An 18,274-nucleotide genomic window follows, 5' to 3' on the forward strand; every position below is an offset into this window, starting at 1 on the left:
ATTTGGTTTTGTTTAAATTGCAGTTTGCTGCTTCATTAATTTCATTTCAACACATGAACACATATACTGTACATGTTGGAACATGACTTTAGCAGTCTCTTACGCAGGTGTGTATCACACTGAACTGCATTTGCTTGCAGGTCAACCATGTAACACTGTACACAAACACACTGACACATACATTCTAATGAGTGCATCTACAAGTGCACCTGCTACGTAGGTCAAAGGCACATTTGAGTCATTATTTGTGAGTCTTTCTTCCGCTGCCAAGGGCTTCAGAACTGAGTGTAAACTCCAGAAGATTCCCTCAGCAGGATGCATGTACAAATGAGTCAGCAGGTGTGTTATTTTCAAACTGCTTGACTGTTGGACATTTTTCTGAAAAGGCTATCTCTATGCAAACTTGACACTCATTCATCGTCTGGCTCGGGTGTTAACTATTACACATATAGAGGAGCTAATCAAACACAAAAGCTGTGTCACTCAAGAAATGTCAGTCATACAATCAGTCTTTCTTCTTACCTCTTTGCTTCCCTCTACATCTGACGAGTCGCTGCTGAAATCTTCTGTGTTTAAGTTCTCGAAGTCCGACTCACCCACAGCGATGGGCACCGTGACTGTCAAGCTGGGGTTGTGAATAAATGACATGTAGTCGCATTCCTCCATTGGGTACTTCTCAGTAGTGTCCCCACCAACCCCGACCCCAACTACCAGCCCTCCACCTGGCCGTCCATTGCCCTCCGTCATGTACACCCCACTGGGGTCTTTGGTGATCTCCACTGTGTGGTTGGAGATGCAGTTGCCCTTGCCATTGCTGTGCAGTTCATCCAAGGGTTTGCTCTCCTCAGCCAGAGCGGAGCCCTTACCGCCCCCGCCAAAGCAGAGGCTCTGGAGGAACTGCCGCACTGTGGATTTGACGAACGCGATGCCTCGCTGGATCCGGCCCACTGCAATCTGCAGGTTGTTCATCTCACTGTCGTCGTCGGTTGCTGCCAGGTTGTCGGCGCTGAATGAGCTCAGGAGGAGAGCCAGGAACAGGTTAAGAACCTGGGGAGAACACACATGAGGCAGGAAAATGAATTCTGCATGATTTTGTTGCATGTACACAGAGCGACTTGACTTTCTAACAAATCCAAAAACTTCAAGCTCAGTTAAAGATATTGCCATGATCTTAACAGTGTTATCCGGACTATAGAAAGGACATAAAGAGGAAGAAACCATACCACCAGGTTTCCAATGACCATAACCATCATGAAGACGATCAGGCACATGGTCTGTCCAGCCACCTCCATACAGTCCCACATCGTCTCGATCCACTCTCCGCACAACACCCGGAACACAATGAGGAAGGAGTGGAAGAAGTCATGCATGTGCCAGCGGGGCAGCTCGCAGTCTTCAGAGATCTTACACACACACTCCTTGTAGCTCTTGCCGAACAGCTGCATGCCCACGACGGCAAAGATGAAGACGATGATGGCCAGCACCAGAGTCAGGTTCCCCAGAGCTCCCACTGAGTTACCGATGATCTTGATCAGCATGTTCAAAGTGGGCCATGACTTGGCCAGTTTGAAGACCCTCAGCTGTTTTAAACCAACATTAAAAGCACTGTGTGATTTTCTGGATTTTTGCTTGATGATTAACATTCAACAGATGAATAAACTAACTAGGTATAATTACATTTTATTTGGATATTGCACAAGTAAAGAGTGGTGATCAGTCTCATCGAAAGCATAAAAGCTTATAAGCATATTCCCATAATGTCAAACTATTGGTTTATCACCAGACCAAAAGACGTTGTGGTATAGAGGTTGATCGAGTTATCAGTTTTGCCTATTAATCGGCAGTGACAGGACGTTTTTAAAACTATTGTTATCAGCAGAACTTGGCTCTGATAGTGTCTCCACCATTCACTCATGGGATATACATCACCAGCCAAAGCTGGAAGGGAGGGGTTGTTAAATGATCAGTGGATAAAGGCTCCAGAGAAAGCAGCTCCCTTCTGTTGTGTGACTGTGTCTAAGTGTATTGTTCCTGATTTTATGTTGTATTTACATTCATTTTTTGGCTTGACTGCAACAGCATGTCTAGCACTACAGTGCTAGAATGAAAGTCTGCGAGTCTGTGTTTGACTGAATGCTGGCACATGCTGTTTCAAATTAAAAGCCCTCAAGCGTTTTGACCTAGTCCTATTTTTTTGTTTCATGAATCATGGAGAAAGTATTTTGAGTATTCTGAAAACACAAAATGACTCCACTCTAAAGTATCTTGTTACAAATTACATTGAAATTTTTCAGCCCCAATTACAAAATACACCAAAGTACTGCAGTTTTTCATACACAGATTCAAGGTGACATCATTGTGCTCCTGAGAATGTCAGGTTGACAGAGACTTTCAGTCTCTTGTCCAAAAATGGTCATTTCCGGCTTTAAAAACAAAAACAAAACAAAACAAAAAAACCCCAACAACAACAGGATGGCATCGGCTGAAATGCCGAAATCGAGGCTTCAAAATGGGAGTCCACAAACCAATGGGTGATTTACCAGTGGCTACGTCCTTTATTTTTACAGTCTATGCTCCAGATATCTAAATTTATTTAGGCATTTATCGCTTTGAGTTTGATTTTCAGTGATCCAGATTTATTTAATTGATCAATTTAGGTATTTATTGCTTGGACTTAGAAGCTCAGTTCAACGGTAATCCAGTTTTTAATAAAGTAAAAGACCGTTTATTTCCGACACTGCCAAATTTTTCCTCAGTGGGTGGGGTGTAGGGATGATATCTGCCAATTAATCAGCTGGCAGCATTTTCCTGTTCCAAACTATCTTTATTAAATCTGCCTTCTCGGTTGACCTCTGCTGTGGTATTGTTTATCAGCTTGTCTATGTGTGTTTATTTCCTATCTCATTGTGTAAGAGAACACTGACTGTGCCCTCACAGAGTGTAGCAGCACATCAACAATCACAGAAAGCTCATCAGGTGAGCAGAAAAAACACACTGTGCCCCAAAGGCCAAGCCAATTCTCAGTGGGGCTTTTCATGTTTTGCACAAAAGCTCTCATTACATCATTAATAACATGAGTGTTATTGAGAGCGCCATTGTGGCCTGACCCTAGGAGCACAGGTCCATCAGGGCATCATCATCTAAGATAACATGAATCATGTAATGCAGCTTTTGTAGTAAGATCAGCAACCAGTGCTCTTACCAATCTGAAAGACCTGAGCACAGACAGGCCTTCTACGTTGGCCAAGCCGAGCTCCATGAGACTGAGACTGACGATGATGCCGTCAAAGATGTTCCAACCCTCCTGGAAGTAGTAGTAGGGATCCAGAGCGATGATCTTGAAGCACATCTCTGCTGTGAAGATGCCCGTGAACACCTGACGACAAAGAGGGCCGAATTCTAATTTTACACCTGAGTCTGCATCATGAGAGATATCTTGCATCTATGTTCATCTGGTTTTGTGCTTTCAGAGTTTGTGAGCATATCAATACTTGCCAGGTTTCCAACTGAGAGAACGTTATCAAACTCTTTAGTCATGGGGTAATGCTCCATGGCCATGAAAAGAGTGTTGAGGACAATGCAGATTGTGATGGCCAGATCCACGAATGGGTCCATTACCACCAAGCTGACGACCTCCTTGATTTTCAGCCATTGGGGGCAACAATCCCATATCAGACAGGTATTGGCAAATCTGTACCAGCAGGGAGGGCACTTCTGTCTCGACTCTTCAAGCTCTGGAAAAGGAGAAAGGACCACACTTAAAGATAACGACATACATCTCAATTGATGCTGGTTCTCCAGGAAGAAAACAAGACGAGAAAGACCAAAAATATATTGCCTGATCCTGACCTTCCATGGTGTTAGTGAGGATACTGGCCACACTCATGGCTCTCTGCCTGCCTCCAGGTTCATCTAAATAATCCATGGACGGCTGGTGAAAACCTGACCGGCGTTTCTTCAGCTCAGTGTCTGTGGTCGTCCCCTGGAAAATAAATAAATAACACAAGTAAAATAAATCATGATATCTGAGCAATGTTTTGCAGAAAGGGAGGTGTGTATAGAACACAAGTCAAACAAGTGTTGAACTCTTTTTGCAAGTGTGAGTCTTTTTCTTTTATTCCTAACTTTAACCTGTTTGGAGATGGCATTAGACCTCCCTCCTGACCTTGAACTGTTTTGAAATGGGAAAAACCTGGCCCCAAACCTCTTCTCTCATCCTCACTTAGCCCGTTTCCTTCCTTAATTGGTTAGTTTTTATTTTTTCAATTAATTCATTCTTATCATAGCTTTAGAATTTCTTGGATGGCAATTAATTGACAGAAGGAGCAATTATATTTAGACAGATCTGTGACAGTACTATTACATCACTCTCTAACCTTACCTAATCTAACCCATGTCATACGAAGCAAATACAGAGCTAGGGAGCATAGGACCCTTTGTCATGTTTCCCTTATGTGTTCTATAAATTTGGGGAACACAAAACCCTTGGAATATAGGAAAGACATGAGTCTGGTGATTTTCTTGATATTTGTTCTCTTGCACAGCCTAACCAACAATGAATGTACCCTACTGACAAGTATTGTGTGTAAAATGTTCATGCTTGCCGTTCCAACAGCTAATACAAAGTGAAAATATGTATCTGTGACCTGCTATAAAAGATTTAAGACTTCAGTAGGAACCAGTGGGCTTGGGGCTGAGAACAACAGATGGGGTAGGGAGCTGGGAAAGTGCTGATGAAAGAACTTTTGATTCAAGAACTTTTCATTTTGGCCTTTTTATGAGATTCGTTGACAATAAAAAAATATATAGAATGGAGACCTTTTGGTTTGAAAAATGCACCAAAACAAGGATTTGATTCTTGGGAGTTGCTTCTCAAGCGTTTGATGACATTTCACTCATCACCAACATCAGAACAAAAGGATGGGAATAAAAGGAACTGCATGCAGGTCAATGGGAAAATAAAGCACAAAACAAACAGTCACCTCAGGCAGCAGGAGACCTACAGGAGAGGTTGTTACAGAAGTTCCACCGACCAGCGACACTACACCGTTGCAGTCCACGGCGCAGTGCATCTTCCCGTTGGCGGGCAGCATGATCCGGGGTGCCCCGAGGCTGGTCTGGCTGACAGCACTACAGCGGCGCTCCAGACGGCGTGGCAAGAACAGGGAGCCCCGACGGCTGTCGCTCTCCTCGAAGGTACTGTGCTCATCATCGGCGAAGTCGTTCTCGGAGCCCATGTCGCGTGCCCGGCCACGGAAGCTGAACAGGCTGGCGCGGCTGTTCCTGCGTGGTGAGAAGAGGGATCCACGGATACTGAGGAGAGACTGACAGTGAGAGACGGAGAAAAAGAAAGGGAAACTGGGGTTAGAGGGTGGGTAATAGATATAAATATTTCCTGGACTCCCAATGCTTAACTGTTGCTTTCACTGACAAAATGGAATCAATAGAAATGTACAGGGCTCAAATAAAGTTAAAATTCATCCCTGGTTTTACATGTTTGTTTTGTCTTAAGTAGCTTTATTTAATGGCATGGTGTGACATGTGTGAAATGTTGTAAAAGACAGATATCATTCTAATTTTAGCTGTCTAAAATCAGGTAAAACTCACTGACAAATCCTGTTTGTCAGGAAGGTATTTACCTGGTTGGGTGAGGAGCATCTTTTCTCATAAGAAAGTCTGTTGGCATCAATGGAGAAGCGGAAGCTGGTCCTCTTGATGCTGTCCTCAGACTCAGACTTGTGGAACTTGTCGCGCACCGCCCTCTCCTCCTCCTCCTCCCTCTGCTTCCTCTTCTTCCGCCTGTTGCGTCGCTCCTTGGCACTTTTCGAGCTGAGCTTAGACGTCCCCGAGGAGGACTCAGAGGTGGGGCCCCCTCTCCCGCTGTACTCGCCGCTCTCCGTGGCTGCTGCCGCGGCAACCTGCCAGCCAATCAGAGCACAAACACAGTTGTCATGGCGACCCAGCGCCTGTCTCAGAGGCTCTCGCGGACCGGAGTGGAGGAGAGAGCCTGGCAGCTGAGAGCAGGAGCAGCGGCAGCAGCATGAAGAGCCAAATAAGCCTCAGACACCTTCTAAAAATGGACGCCTGAATGTTTTCATGCAAACAAAAACACTAAACACTTCTGAATTCTTGCATTTGTAATACTCGTCGAAAAAGAGTTGTGTTGATGCTGGGTTAGGTAACAGCCGCTTTGATTTATCAACAAATGGGAGATCCTACTCTTAGAAGTCAAGCAGCATTAATCAAATCACTGCTTAGAAAAACATCAGAGGCACAGAATTTCTTACATCCTCCCTTAAGGAATATGATTTACTACCATGTTCATGAGCAGACATACTGTTTCATATTAGGCTTTATCGTCATGAAATGCTTTTTAGAGGCGAGGCTGGGGGATGTGAGCGGGTAAAACATTTCCATACAGTTACAGCATGGCCAAAAATATCAGAGACGGTATATCCAATAATTAAGCAATCAAAGAATACAGCATGTCACTTAATTTAGATGTTTATACTTCCTCTTTTCCACCTTTTATCTTTGCTCTCATGGAGAGAATTTCTACCAGTCCCACAAAACACACAGCACTTAAATACGAGGATTTAAGAGACTGTCATAGCAACAACAGCACCAACAATCTGAATATGCACGCGCCTGATAAGAAGCGTTGAGTCGAGCAGAATAGCCCTTGAAAGATTGAGCAAAAGGGGGGGATTAGGTCTGAAACGAAACATTAAGCAAGGCTGCAAGATAGAAGACAATGTACCTGACCTTCCACTAATGAAAATGAGACGAAATGTGTAGTATTGTAATTTGAAATGCAGACATCCCTGGTTGGGAATCACTGCTGTATATCACCAATCATTCAGAGGTTCAGTGCCCTCTAGGACATATGTTACTCTACCTATCTACTTCAAAATTGTACATTTCCATTTATTAACTGTAAATTTCCCAGATGCAGCCTGGTACCATGAACATTCATCATGTTGCATGCGTAGCAGGACCGAAATAGACTGTCTGGCTTTGTCATCACAAGCTTCAATATAACCAGTTATTTCTATTTCCATTATCCAGCAATTCACTTGCACTCAATATCCATCTGCTAATTTTCCTCTCTGTAGGTCGACCAAGGACTCCTGACCACTGAGGGAGCGGCAGAGGGGTGTCAGTCACCCAGGACAGTGAATCCCTCCACTGCTCAGGGCAACACTGGTTTGGCAGCTGGCACAAAACTTTAAGCTCAAGAATCAACAGAGTCTCTCCAGTTACTCCTAGCCACTCAGCTATGCTCCAAATTGGCACTTAAGCAGTTTAAAAACATCATTTTCCTAATGGACTTCTCAATAAATGCTTTTGCTTTCCAACAAATGGGTTTCAAATGAAATTTCTGCGATAATCACTCTAATGAAATGGACGCACAGAGCGACCGGTAGCCTGCATCATAGTTCTAACTTGAGTTTGAACAGACAAAGATGAATGTCCTGCCTGTGCCTCCTCCTGTTGCCTCTTCAGCTGCTCCAGCATGGCCTGGAACTCCTCCTCCTTCTGCTGGGCCTCCTCGATGGTCGCCTGGTTCTGCTCGTCGTACGCCATGGCCACCACGGCCAGGATCAGGTTAACCAGGTAAAAGGAGCCCAGGAAGATCACCAGCACGAAGAAGATCATGTAGGGTTTTCCTGCCGCGCGCAAAGTCTGATGGATCCAAGAAAAACAGACATATCATTAAAACAATCAACCTATGTATGCGAGTCAAAGAAAGATGCCATAGATGGATTCTTCTTTGTTCAGTTGTGGTCATCCGATTGTTTGGTGACTTTGCAAATGTCAAGTTGCCGCACTGTGCTGCTGCAGCACAAAACAAAACACAAAACAGCCTTACATAACAGGCCTAGTCTATAACTGCACAATGACACACCCTGGTGAAAAAACACTCACCAAACTCAGTGAATGTTTGCTTAAATATTTACTGACTGAAGGCCAGGCTTTTATTGTTCATACTTTTGTTGTTGAGCATGTAAATGCTCTAATAAAACAGATGTACGTTAAGATACGATGCGTTAACCATCAACAGCCATACTCTATAATGCTCAGCCATGAGTTCAACCGACCTGCTGGTAGAGGTTTTCCCAGTAGTCCTGGGTCATGAGTCGGAACAGGGAGAGGAATGCCCAGCTGAAGGTGTCGAAGCTGGTGTAGTCGTAGTTTGGATTGCGACCAGCTTTGATACACATAAAGCCCTCTGGACAGAGCCTGTAGAGACACACAGGTGTTAGGGACAATACTTTGCATCACAGGTGTGATGTGTAGAATTTTAACAGATAATTATCAGTTTAATTACCATTAAATTTGTATGCACGACCTTAACGCAGCCAAATGCACCTCTTCACTTGTGTTTTTCCAACAGACACGCAGCAAAAGGCAAGGGGAACTCAGGCCACTGCAAAGCTCTCAGCTATACGGGCTTGATACCAACTAAGGTCTTATCTTTAGATGAATGAATTCAATCGCTTGTAAGACTTTCTTAAGGATCCGTGGGAACCCTGATATAACTTAATGATCGCGTAGCAATTTTTAAGAGCAACATGGTGTACATGAAAGCTTAATTAATCCAAATGTATAAAGCATTAAGGGTGCTTTCAAACCTGCCCTGTTCGGTTTGATTCAAACAAACTCAGGTTCATTTGCCCCCTGAGTGCAGTTTGTTTGTGCAGGGGTGAACACAGAAGTCGCAGTTGGGTGCGCACCATAACAAGTCGACTGAGACCTTCTTGAAGAGGTGGTCTCGGTCTGGTTACAAACGAACTCTGGTGCGGTTTGTTTGTGGTGAGAATGTGTTCTGACCTTGATCTGAGCTTGTAAATGCTGCGAACACGAACCAACTCGGGACAGTTATGCAACTTTCTCACGAAATTAGTTCCTGATTCGGACCAAAGCAAGACAACTCCAGGCCTGAAAGCACCCTGAAAGTAAGACTGACGATAGAGCATTCTAAGGATTTATAATATCAGTAAGATGTGCTATACATGAGACTTCCTGTTGAATCAGACTTCACCTCTCAAACAAAGTTGGAGACCAACACTTACATATCTGGTCAAATTAAATACCTGTACTTAAAGACATATTGCCTCCCTTCAACAGTGGTCTAAAAGTTTCTAAGGAGCCAAAGTGGTTTGCATGATATTGAGTGCAATCTTTCTTGACATGTGTCTGTAGAGATTCTTAGCCATCCATGTCAGGGTATATCCAGAGGTGCAGTAAGTCACCAACAACTGGAGTTGCTTTAGATGCTTGTGGACATTTTGCTTTCATCTAAATATGCTTCATAAGGCCGAACAGTCTGGGCGTGACCCTGGACCGTACACTGTATACGAGAGTATGTTCTGCAGGGTTACCCTCCTTTCAGTCACAAATCTTGGAACTGCAACTGTCTGTGTGTCTTCTTGGAGTGACTCTTTGATAAACGCTTCAATATTAACATAAAGCATAAAGGAAGAAGTTTTAACATTTGCCACAACACATTAAATGAAATGCACCCCTAGTTAACCAGCGGTTAAGATTCCCGTAATGCCTCAGCGCGGTGGCGAGTGTCGACACTAATTGTGTATGCTCAGCTTTGTGGTGCATCTAATTGGCCATATAAATAAAACATGTCGAGCCTTACCCAGCGCCACTGCCGTTCCCACAGAGCAGAGCATCCCTACGGCCAGGGAGGAAATAGTAATTACCTAGAGGAGAGGGGGGACAGAGGGACAGTCGGTCAGGACCACGTCACAGGAGTGAAGCAGCGCATTTGAGAATACAGAACAGATCGATGTGGGTACAGAGAGACAATATGCACCCTGTGGGGCTCCCTTCACTTTCTGTGTGTGGTGTGATATTGTACATTGGCTGAGAGACAGAGAGGAAGGTGGTGATTTGTCTGTTTAACCACCCAACCCCATTAGTCATCTTTGTGTGTTTTTGTGTGTGTGCATCATGTAACTCTGGGTGCAGTCTTGTCCTCATCTACCAAATAACTGTCACAAAATCACATCAGATTTTTAGGGACCAACATCACTGATGCAATAATGGTGCCAGGCTTTATAACATCTTTGCATTTTTAATCAGCTCTGTCTGTCTCTTTGTCTTCTCCTCTTGCTCCGGCATCAGCTTGTCACGTAGCTGGTGCACGTCTCCTCGATATCCTGCTGGCGGTCAGTGACTCACCCTCCTCTAGCACTTTAGGCGGCTCATGCCACACAGATGGGCTATGGGAGAATGATGAAGGGTAGTGAGGGGGTGAAAGTAGAGGGTTTTATTGTTGTGGCGATTATCCGCCACATTTGCTGCGTTCTCCCACCAGCCCTTGTTAGAGAGCGCAGCCCCTGCTCCCAGCCACTGCTGTCACTCCTGATCACGGCAGCAGGCCAGGCCGCCTGACCTCCCCTACACAACCACCACCACACCATCCTGACCCATCTCTGCGTACGAAGTAGCCAGTATCTGATTCAGGCCGTCTGGGGCAGACGCTATCTTGACCCCTGTTAACCCCTATGTGCTCCTGGCGGACATGTAGCAGCACTTTCACATCACTTACGCTCATCACTGATGTACTCTGTCCAGTTGAAGGAGTCCTCCGTCGTGTTTTGCACAACCGTGGTGTTAAACTCCAGCAGGCTGTTGTTGAAAAGCATTGTGTCATCAGCGGTGATGTTGGTATTGCTGCTGGCGTTGATGGTGACTGGCACACGCACGCACTTCTGCCGCAGGTTGCCCATGAAGAGCTGCAGGCCGATGAGGGCGAAGACACTGAGGCAGAACACGGTGAGGATCATGACGTCCGACAGCTTTTTTACCGACTGGATCAGTGCACCAACGATGGTCTTCAGGCCTAGATGGGAGAGAGGGCAAAGGGGGCAGGAGGGGGACATCGCAGGATGATTACTGCCTGCTAATTACAGCCACAAGCTTGTATAGAGAAGAAGCTGCTAATAAGAGCTCACAGCAGCAAGCAGCCAGGGGGATCTGCAGTGGAGGTTCCTGTATGAACTGTGTGCTGTCATACAGGAACCAGGCTGACACAGATCTCTGCTAATCATGGATGAACCACTAGAGAATGTTAGCCCATTATAGTGCTATGGTATTGGGCTCTGGGGAAATAATCATTAATAAATATTTGATATAATGTTCTATAAATGTGTACTCCTGGTTGGATTGCTACAAAAACATTAAACTGAGCTCTTTTTAGTGCAGTCGCCAAGCACAAGGTCAGTGAGGTTGTTTTAATCCATAAAGGCACAGCGCTATGCACAGGGGGATTGAGTGAAGTGGTAAATATCCTCTCAGCCATTCACATCACTAGTCTTGTGCCTAAAAAGCTCTAGAGCATAACTCCTTACAATACCACAACCTTCACTCTTTATGATGTGGCTTTTGGACAGATAAAACAAATGAGATACAGTGTCTTTATGATTGAGCTTTATGCGTGTGAAAGGATGTATTTTTTAACTTTGGACAGGGCCAGGCTAGCTGTTCCCATCTGCTTCCAGTCTCTATGCTAAGCTAAGCTAATCAGCGCCTGGCTCTAGCTTTATACTTAGCATACAGGAGTGGTATTAAATCAGTAAATCCAGTTGGCCTTTTTCCCAAAATGTCAAACTACACCTGGTCTTCAGATGACTATTCTCAACTTTTAAAACCCATTCTTCACCAAACACCACTCAAGCTTGTTGCACCCATAGATGTACTGGAGAGTGCAAGACTTGTCTGTAAGCAGATGCAAGTGGTAAGCTTTGTTTTTCTGGATAAAAGTATTATAGTGTTTCTCAACTGATTGCAATAAGTTACTATAATGTTCAAGGGTTTATGATCTATGTGTAGAAGAAAAAAAAAGCTAAATAACACTGTGTACTTATCATCAACTCCTTTAACAGAATATAGTACCTTCCATCACTTCTCATTTTAGACAGGCCACTGCAAGAAAACATGGTCTTTATGTAATGTGAATTTTGATTAGTTTCCATCTGCACCCAGGTATGATCCTGGGAAAATGACGGCAGCCAGAAACAAACATCTACAATCCACTGTCCTTTTGATAATCTAAACTTTTTGGGGTGGCCTTTCTAAAATGAGCAGTGGCGAAAGTTACGATAATCTGTTGTGATCGAGTCATGGCAGCTTTAGCTGGCTAGCACTCTTTGAAAAAGTTGTCTACTTCGACATTAAATTATGTAACAAAGGGACATCTCCACAATAACTAAACAAGGATTATAAGACAAATCTATGCTTGACAAACGTTAATTTTTTACAGCAGTGATTATAGCCAAACTATTGAAATTCTGATTAAATGGAAATGTTCTCAGTTCAGAAATATAAATGTTATAGTGCTTTTTATCCAGAAAAACCTCCAGTCCCTCTGATTACTTGCATTTATTTAAAGCCAAAGTGCTGCAAACACAGTCTGTCTATGGTTGCACCTCTTCTCCCATCTCTGTGCCACGTGCACTGTGCTCTGCATATAAATATTAAAGGACAAGCAGAATGTATTTAAGGGTCAAGGAAACACCAACATGTGCTTGGCTTTGCACTGCCACATAAATAGAGCCCAAAATGTTTGAACTGGGTCCAAATGTGGTCGTGGCAGCTAGAATATGTAATGTAAGCCAGAGTCCTGCACTGGTCACGGGTACCCGCAAAAACAGCTGTTTTGCGGGTGGTTTTTAAAAAAAAAAAAATTTCCCGGGTTCGGATCTGGGTGGAAAAAATAACATGCGGGTTGGATCGCAGGTTTTAGATAAACACATCAGTCATTAGGATCGCCTCCGCCTCCGCTATTTCGCAATGGTCATTGGTTCAGCTGTTTACACGTGTTTAACCATCTAATAACACAATTTATGATTGGACAACAGAATCAAGATGGCTGCCACCGTCTAACAAGCGCCGCTTCCAAAACAGTAAATAATTATTTAGGTATTTGAGAAATAAGTGGATAAAACGTACAACTATCACTTTATAATGTTTCTGAAGTGTTTCCCCGATGGATTACTTCTCTCCTTGATGGATTCTAAAAACACGTGACGACTCGTAACTGCTCAACGTCGCTCTGGACAGAAAGTAAGTCTATTATTACACATGTAAAGTTCCTTTACATAGATTAAAAGTTTAAAAGCATTAAACGTAACAAACGAGTGCTTTTACACTCGTATGGGAGAAGAACAAAGAGGGTTGATGATGGAGCTGAAGTCAGGTTTTTATTGTGAGAGCTGCTTCATTCAGGTCGTTGTTTACTTAGTGGCACCTTAACTGTGGCGATATGCTGTTCAATATTCAGCCAATATGACCCAAAATGATTACTTTAAATCCGGGTTACGGGTTGGGCTGCGGGTTGTGTTTCAACGGGTCGGACCAGGTTGCGGTACTAATTGGCCTGATGCGCGGGTTTGCGGTTCAGGTGCGGGTTTGTACATCCCCAGGTCGGGTCGGGGCGGATCTTGAAAACTGGACCCGTGCAGGACTCTGATGTAAGCTGTGGAATCGGATGATCCTGTTTATACAAAGAGCCAATGACAAGTTCTCCTGGATGGTTTACATATGACCTTTTTTGTTAGTTTGTGATGTGAATAGTGTTAGTGCTTAGTATGCCATTACCCAACCACCACTCACCATGTCACAATTTCCCCCCAAAAACACACAACACTGAACAGGACATGCACAGGAAAAACAAGGTAAGGAGGAGCCCTGCACGCACAAGTGCTTGCCACCAGAAAATCGGCTTTTGCAATGTCTCATGCAAAAAGGAAAAAACAAATAGTGCACAAAATCTACTTGTGAGTCTCCCAAGGCAAGAATAAATTTCAACCAAAAAGAATTCTGCCTTAAAGGATGTGTCTAAAAGCTAAGAATCCTGTCAATCTGTGCAGATTGGAGCCAGATTCCAGCTTTTACGGGCCTTGGGACGAAGGCAGCATGAGGGACGGCGACGGGCGTCATCAGGCTTAGCTACAGTGAGATGAGCTGAGAAGGGACGAGGGGGGGGGTTGCTTGGATGTTAGCGAAACGCCAGTTAGCTGATAGCATTTCATTAACCCTATGGGCCTTGATGGCTCTCTCACCTGGGATGACTGATATAGTTTTCAAGGCTCGCAGAACCCTGAAGGTTCGCAGTGCTGAGACATTGCCCAGGTCCACAAACTCTGTGACATATCTGTAAGGGAAGGGAGGGAAGGAGGAGGAGGAGGAGGAGGAGGAGGGAGGGGAGTCGGGTAGAGGGGCGTTTCGGGAAAAGGTGTGGGACACACACGCACATACGCACACACACGCACAAATCAGGCACCCACACACATGGCGTGACGAGACAAAAGGAAGAAGGGGAGGGGAAGAGGAGGGAACGGCAAATGGTCACACACAGAGGACAAATGGCAGGAGTGCTGGCAGCAGGCGCGAGCAGCCTTACCTGGTATTACTGAGATTGTTTTCAAAGCTCGCAATACTCTGAACGTGCGCAGAGCTGAAACATTGCCTAGGTTTACAAACTCTGTTATATACCTGCAGGATCAAATGCACAGTTACTACACAGCAAGACACAGGCAGAAACCCATCACACGTGCACAACATCTGAGAAACACAACCACCTCTCATAACAGCATTAGGAATTACAGGAATCTCTTAAACAAGATTACGGTTTTATTATATTATGAGAGCAATGAGTAATCCTTCTCATGATCACAAAAATCATTCACAGTGTAACCTAATGCTGAAGGCTTTATTCTCTGGCTTCAAGACAAGTAGCTGAAGTCATTGAGGCGTGGGACAAATATGGGCCAGGATACTCCACGCTTTAGGGGCTCACATCCATTACGACGGAGCAGATTTCTGGCCATGATTTCAAAACATACACATCTAATCTGCAGATAATCATGCCCTTCTTCATTCTCCCTGCTCTCCTTCTCACATTCAGCAGGACTTACTGTAATAGGCTGCTGGGCTGATTAGCATTAAAAGCATTCGGCCTCTTAATCTACGCCAGATCATGTTAAGATGATCCTAACTGTGCTTGTCAGAATACTTACGCCATGAGGATAACACTGAAATCCAGCCAGTTCCACGGGTCCCTCAGGAAAGTGAACTTCCCGACACAGAAGCCCCTGGCCAGGATCTTTATGAGGGACTCGAAGGTGTAAATCCCTGTGAATGTGTACCTGGTGAACAAGCGAGGAAGTGTGGGGGGAGAGGAGGAGAAGACAATGATGTTGGTCACCGTCTCCACTGCTCAGAGGGAAGGTGACATTATTACATTATCTCCTATATTTGCTGCAGTGTGTCCTGATTGTTTTCCTTTTAATTTCAGTTATTGTTCCCTGTTTTATTTTGATATACTCACCCTACTACTGCTTCCTGCTCTAATGTGTCACCCATCTGTTTGAATGACTGCCCCGCCCTGATGTGTTTCACCTGTTCCTTGTCAGCCCTGCTGTCTCCTGTCTCTTGTTATCACCTTCCTTCCTGGTGTATTTAGTCTGTGTGCTCCCTTTTGTCTGTACCAGTTCATCTTTCCTGTTTCAGTAAACGTTCCAGTGTGTTTTCCTAGTGTTTATTAGACCATTCTTCAGTTTCTTAGACTCAGACTAACATTTTTTGACTGCTTACCTGTGGATCAAACCCTGCCGTCTAGTAAAGACCTTTTATTCAAACATGAATATAACGTAAAGGACTGTCTTTCATCTGAGCAGATTTGTATGTGTTTATCCACAAAGACATCATCATGACATCTCCAGAAAGTGAATGTCGTGCTGATTATAGTGTGTGTGTGACATGTCATATCTACACCAAAACCAAAAAGCCTTGTTCTACAGACAAAAATTAGAGAAAATGCAGACTTACTCTACATTCTTGGCCCATTCCGGGGGATTACTGAGGGTCATGAAAGCACAGTTGGTCAGGATGGTGAACATGATCAACATGCTGAACATCGTGGAGACAGAGTCAAGGAACACAATTGAACATGTGGGTTTTTGAGCATTAACTGCTTTAGGCTATGTGTGATGGACTACAACCAAACCTGACAGCAAACTAACATCTCCCAAACCATAACGGCTACATTAAGAATGAAAAAGCATGTTTACAGTCATCCATAATCTAAAATGTCCTTCATGACTCATGTCTGTATAGAAAGTCTAAACCAATCATGACATTAAGTCGTCTTCATCATGTAAATCCCTCTTTTGTCTGATAAACCCTTTAATCCAAGTCCGTGGCAAACTGTTAAAGGATATGAGTGTACTAAAACTCTAATAGCTACCCTCCTCAGAGGGTTGAAGGGGTTTAAGATGTACAAGGCAGGAGTGGCGTTGAAACGGAAGATTGCCTTCCCGCGATTCAATACTATGAAGGTCTGAAAGAGAGACAGAACAAAACGTGTTAAAATCCGCTTCACACACAGCCTTGTCTTTTCCCGGCTCACCTCATGTGGTGTATGTGAGAGATGCAGCACCCAGGGGAGATGTAAAATCATACTGAAATTACATATCATAAATTTACATGTCTTTAAGCTTGTGTCCTATAGAGCCTGTTATGGAGAGCCATTTGGCCATTTTCTTTTGTAGTGTAAACGCTAATGCGCCCTGATGCATCAGCGACGAGGACTATGACATTAATACATACTCAATCCGAACACAAGTGGTCAGCTGGAGAGACATGACGGACACAGACATGAACTTCCATGTGTCTTGGCTGTCCACATGTGTTCTGATCACAGACATGCATGTTCACACCAGGTGTAAACTGGCTCACAGTGTCTGCTTATCATGCCATGTGTGATTAGTCATAAGAGCAGAGCAGACTAAGCTGGCTGTTATTATAACGGAGCCGGATGAGTCCACCTCAGGCAGGACATGTTGGCACTGCATATCAACTGGCACAGCGGCCCAGATTAGCATTTAGCACCTCTGTTGGCCCGCGCTTTAAAGGCTCTGACTTGGCTGAGCTCATTACTGTTGGAATGGGTTTTGCACCTCGCCTGCTGTTTAATGTAGTAAAGTATTAGCCATTTTACGATAAAGTCGTTAGTAGAAATAGTCAGATCTTTTAGTTAATCAAAAGTAGCACAACCACTATGTAAAAATATGTTTGATGTCTGCACCCTACACATGAAGCTAGAGCCAGCAGCCTGTTAGCTCAGCTTAAGTAACAAAAGCTCATTAATTAACACATTCTGTCTCATGGTCCAGCAAATATCCTGTAAAACACAACTTTTGATTTTACATTTTGTTTTTTGTATAGCTTAGACTAAAAAGATATAACATGTTAGTCAGTGAGAGGTTTAGAGGTGTGATCGGACAGTCAGGCCTGAAGTACTTCCCGACATGTTGAAATAAAACTGCAGTGTTGTCAGTAATATGTTCCTAAAGTATCAAAAGTAAAACTCCTCATAATGAGAGAAATTAATAGCATTAGCGTCATCGATGCATTTATGTGTAAGCAGCATTTTACTATTGTAAACCGAAGCTTGGCATCACCAGAACCTCTCTGATCATTTTCAGTTTCTAAGGGGCGTTGTTAGGTGTAGCTCTGCATGTGACGTATTGCGCACTGCTTGTGGGTGGGTTTTTGTTATTTGTTTCTCCCTCTATTTCCCTGGCGCCCCTCTAACTGTCTTCCTCTGCAGGAGTGGAGCACTTGAGAGTAATCAGCCATCAGGAGAGAACAAAAGGGACCTGAGGAGCAGGGTGTGCCTTTTTTAAATGTAAGCTCGACTGCAGCACAGATTTTCAGGGAATCTTTCCCCTTCTTTTTTCGTCCCCAGTATGTTTTACAGTGTTGGGTTTTGTTATTTCGGTTTGGGTTGTAGATCACCAGCAGTCCAGTTATCAGGTTTTGTGTGGTTTATGTAGGAGCTGGGTGCAAGTGCCCACTGGATGGCTGACTCAGCAACTTCCCCATCTTTTCTTCTGTTTGACTGGGAACTCCAACCCTTTTCTTTGCTTCTTTTAAACTGTTGAGTATGATTATTTGTTAACTAGTTGTGTTTTTCTTTATACATTTGGGTCCCCAGAAGAGCTTTGGTTTGTTTAGAGAGGCGGCAACAGGCATAGACCAAAATACCTCTGGACCCAACTGGATAGATCTACAACCAAATCCAGTTGGAAGTATGGAAAACACATTTCTTATCACCAAAAGCTTTAAAGGGAAAATCTGACAATTTTCAACCAGCTCTGTGTCATAGGAGTGTGTGCAGATGAACAGTGTGATTGAACAGACTTCCCTTTATGTTGCCTGTGCCCAAAGCTCCAGGCTGCACAGGAGG

General features: G+C 44.0%; 1 protein-coding gene across 4 annotated transcripts in view; it reads right to left on the reverse strand.

Moving 5' to 3' along the window:
• The window catches only part of scn1lab (sodium channel, voltage-gated, type I like, alpha b), a 45,066-nt gene that overhangs the window by 17,270 nt on the left and 9,522 nt on the right, over positions 1 to 18,274 (reverse strand). For 2 of the 4 annotated variants that reach the window (XM_049569922.1, XM_049569925.1), the window contains exons 3-17: positions 16,245 to 16,363; positions 15,853 to 15,942; positions 15,042 to 15,170; positions 14,085 to 14,176; positions 10,571 to 10,864; positions 9,656 to 9,719; positions 8,103 to 8,244; positions 7,480 to 7,686; positions 5,640 to 5,918; positions 4,983 to 5,324; positions 3,850 to 3,982; positions 3,496 to 3,734; positions 3,203 to 3,376; positions 1,224 to 1,580; positions 523 to 1,047 (exon numbers count right to left, since the gene is read on the reverse strand). In XM_049569922.1, coding sequence (XP_049425879.1) covers positions 523 to 1,047; positions 1,224 to 1,580; positions 3,203 to 3,376; positions 3,496 to 3,734; positions 3,850 to 3,982; positions 4,983 to 5,324; positions 5,640 to 5,918; positions 7,480 to 7,686; positions 8,103 to 8,244; positions 9,656 to 9,719; positions 10,571 to 10,864; positions 14,085 to 14,176; positions 15,042 to 15,170; positions 15,853 to 15,942; positions 16,245 to 16,363 — 3,186 coding nt within the window. Of the gene's footprint in view, positions 1 to 522; positions 1,048 to 1,223; positions 1,581 to 3,202; positions 3,377 to 3,495; positions 3,735 to 3,849; positions 3,983 to 4,982; positions 5,325 to 5,639; positions 5,919 to 7,479; positions 7,687 to 8,102; positions 8,245 to 9,655; positions 9,720 to 10,570; positions 10,865 to 14,084; positions 14,177 to 14,425; positions 14,518 to 15,041; positions 15,171 to 15,852; positions 15,943 to 16,244; positions 16,364 to 18,274 lie in introns of all 4 variants that reach the window. The other 2 variants (XM_049569926.1, XM_049569923.1) reach the window with 2 other exon arrangements.

This window comes from Epinephelus fuscoguttatus, linkage group LG24 (genome assembly GCF_011397635.1).
Source record: "Epinephelus fuscoguttatus linkage group LG24, E.fuscoguttatus.final_Chr_v1".
Classification (NCBI taxonomy): domain Eukaryota; kingdom Metazoa; phylum Chordata; class Actinopteri; order Perciformes; family Serranidae; genus Epinephelus; species Epinephelus fuscoguttatus.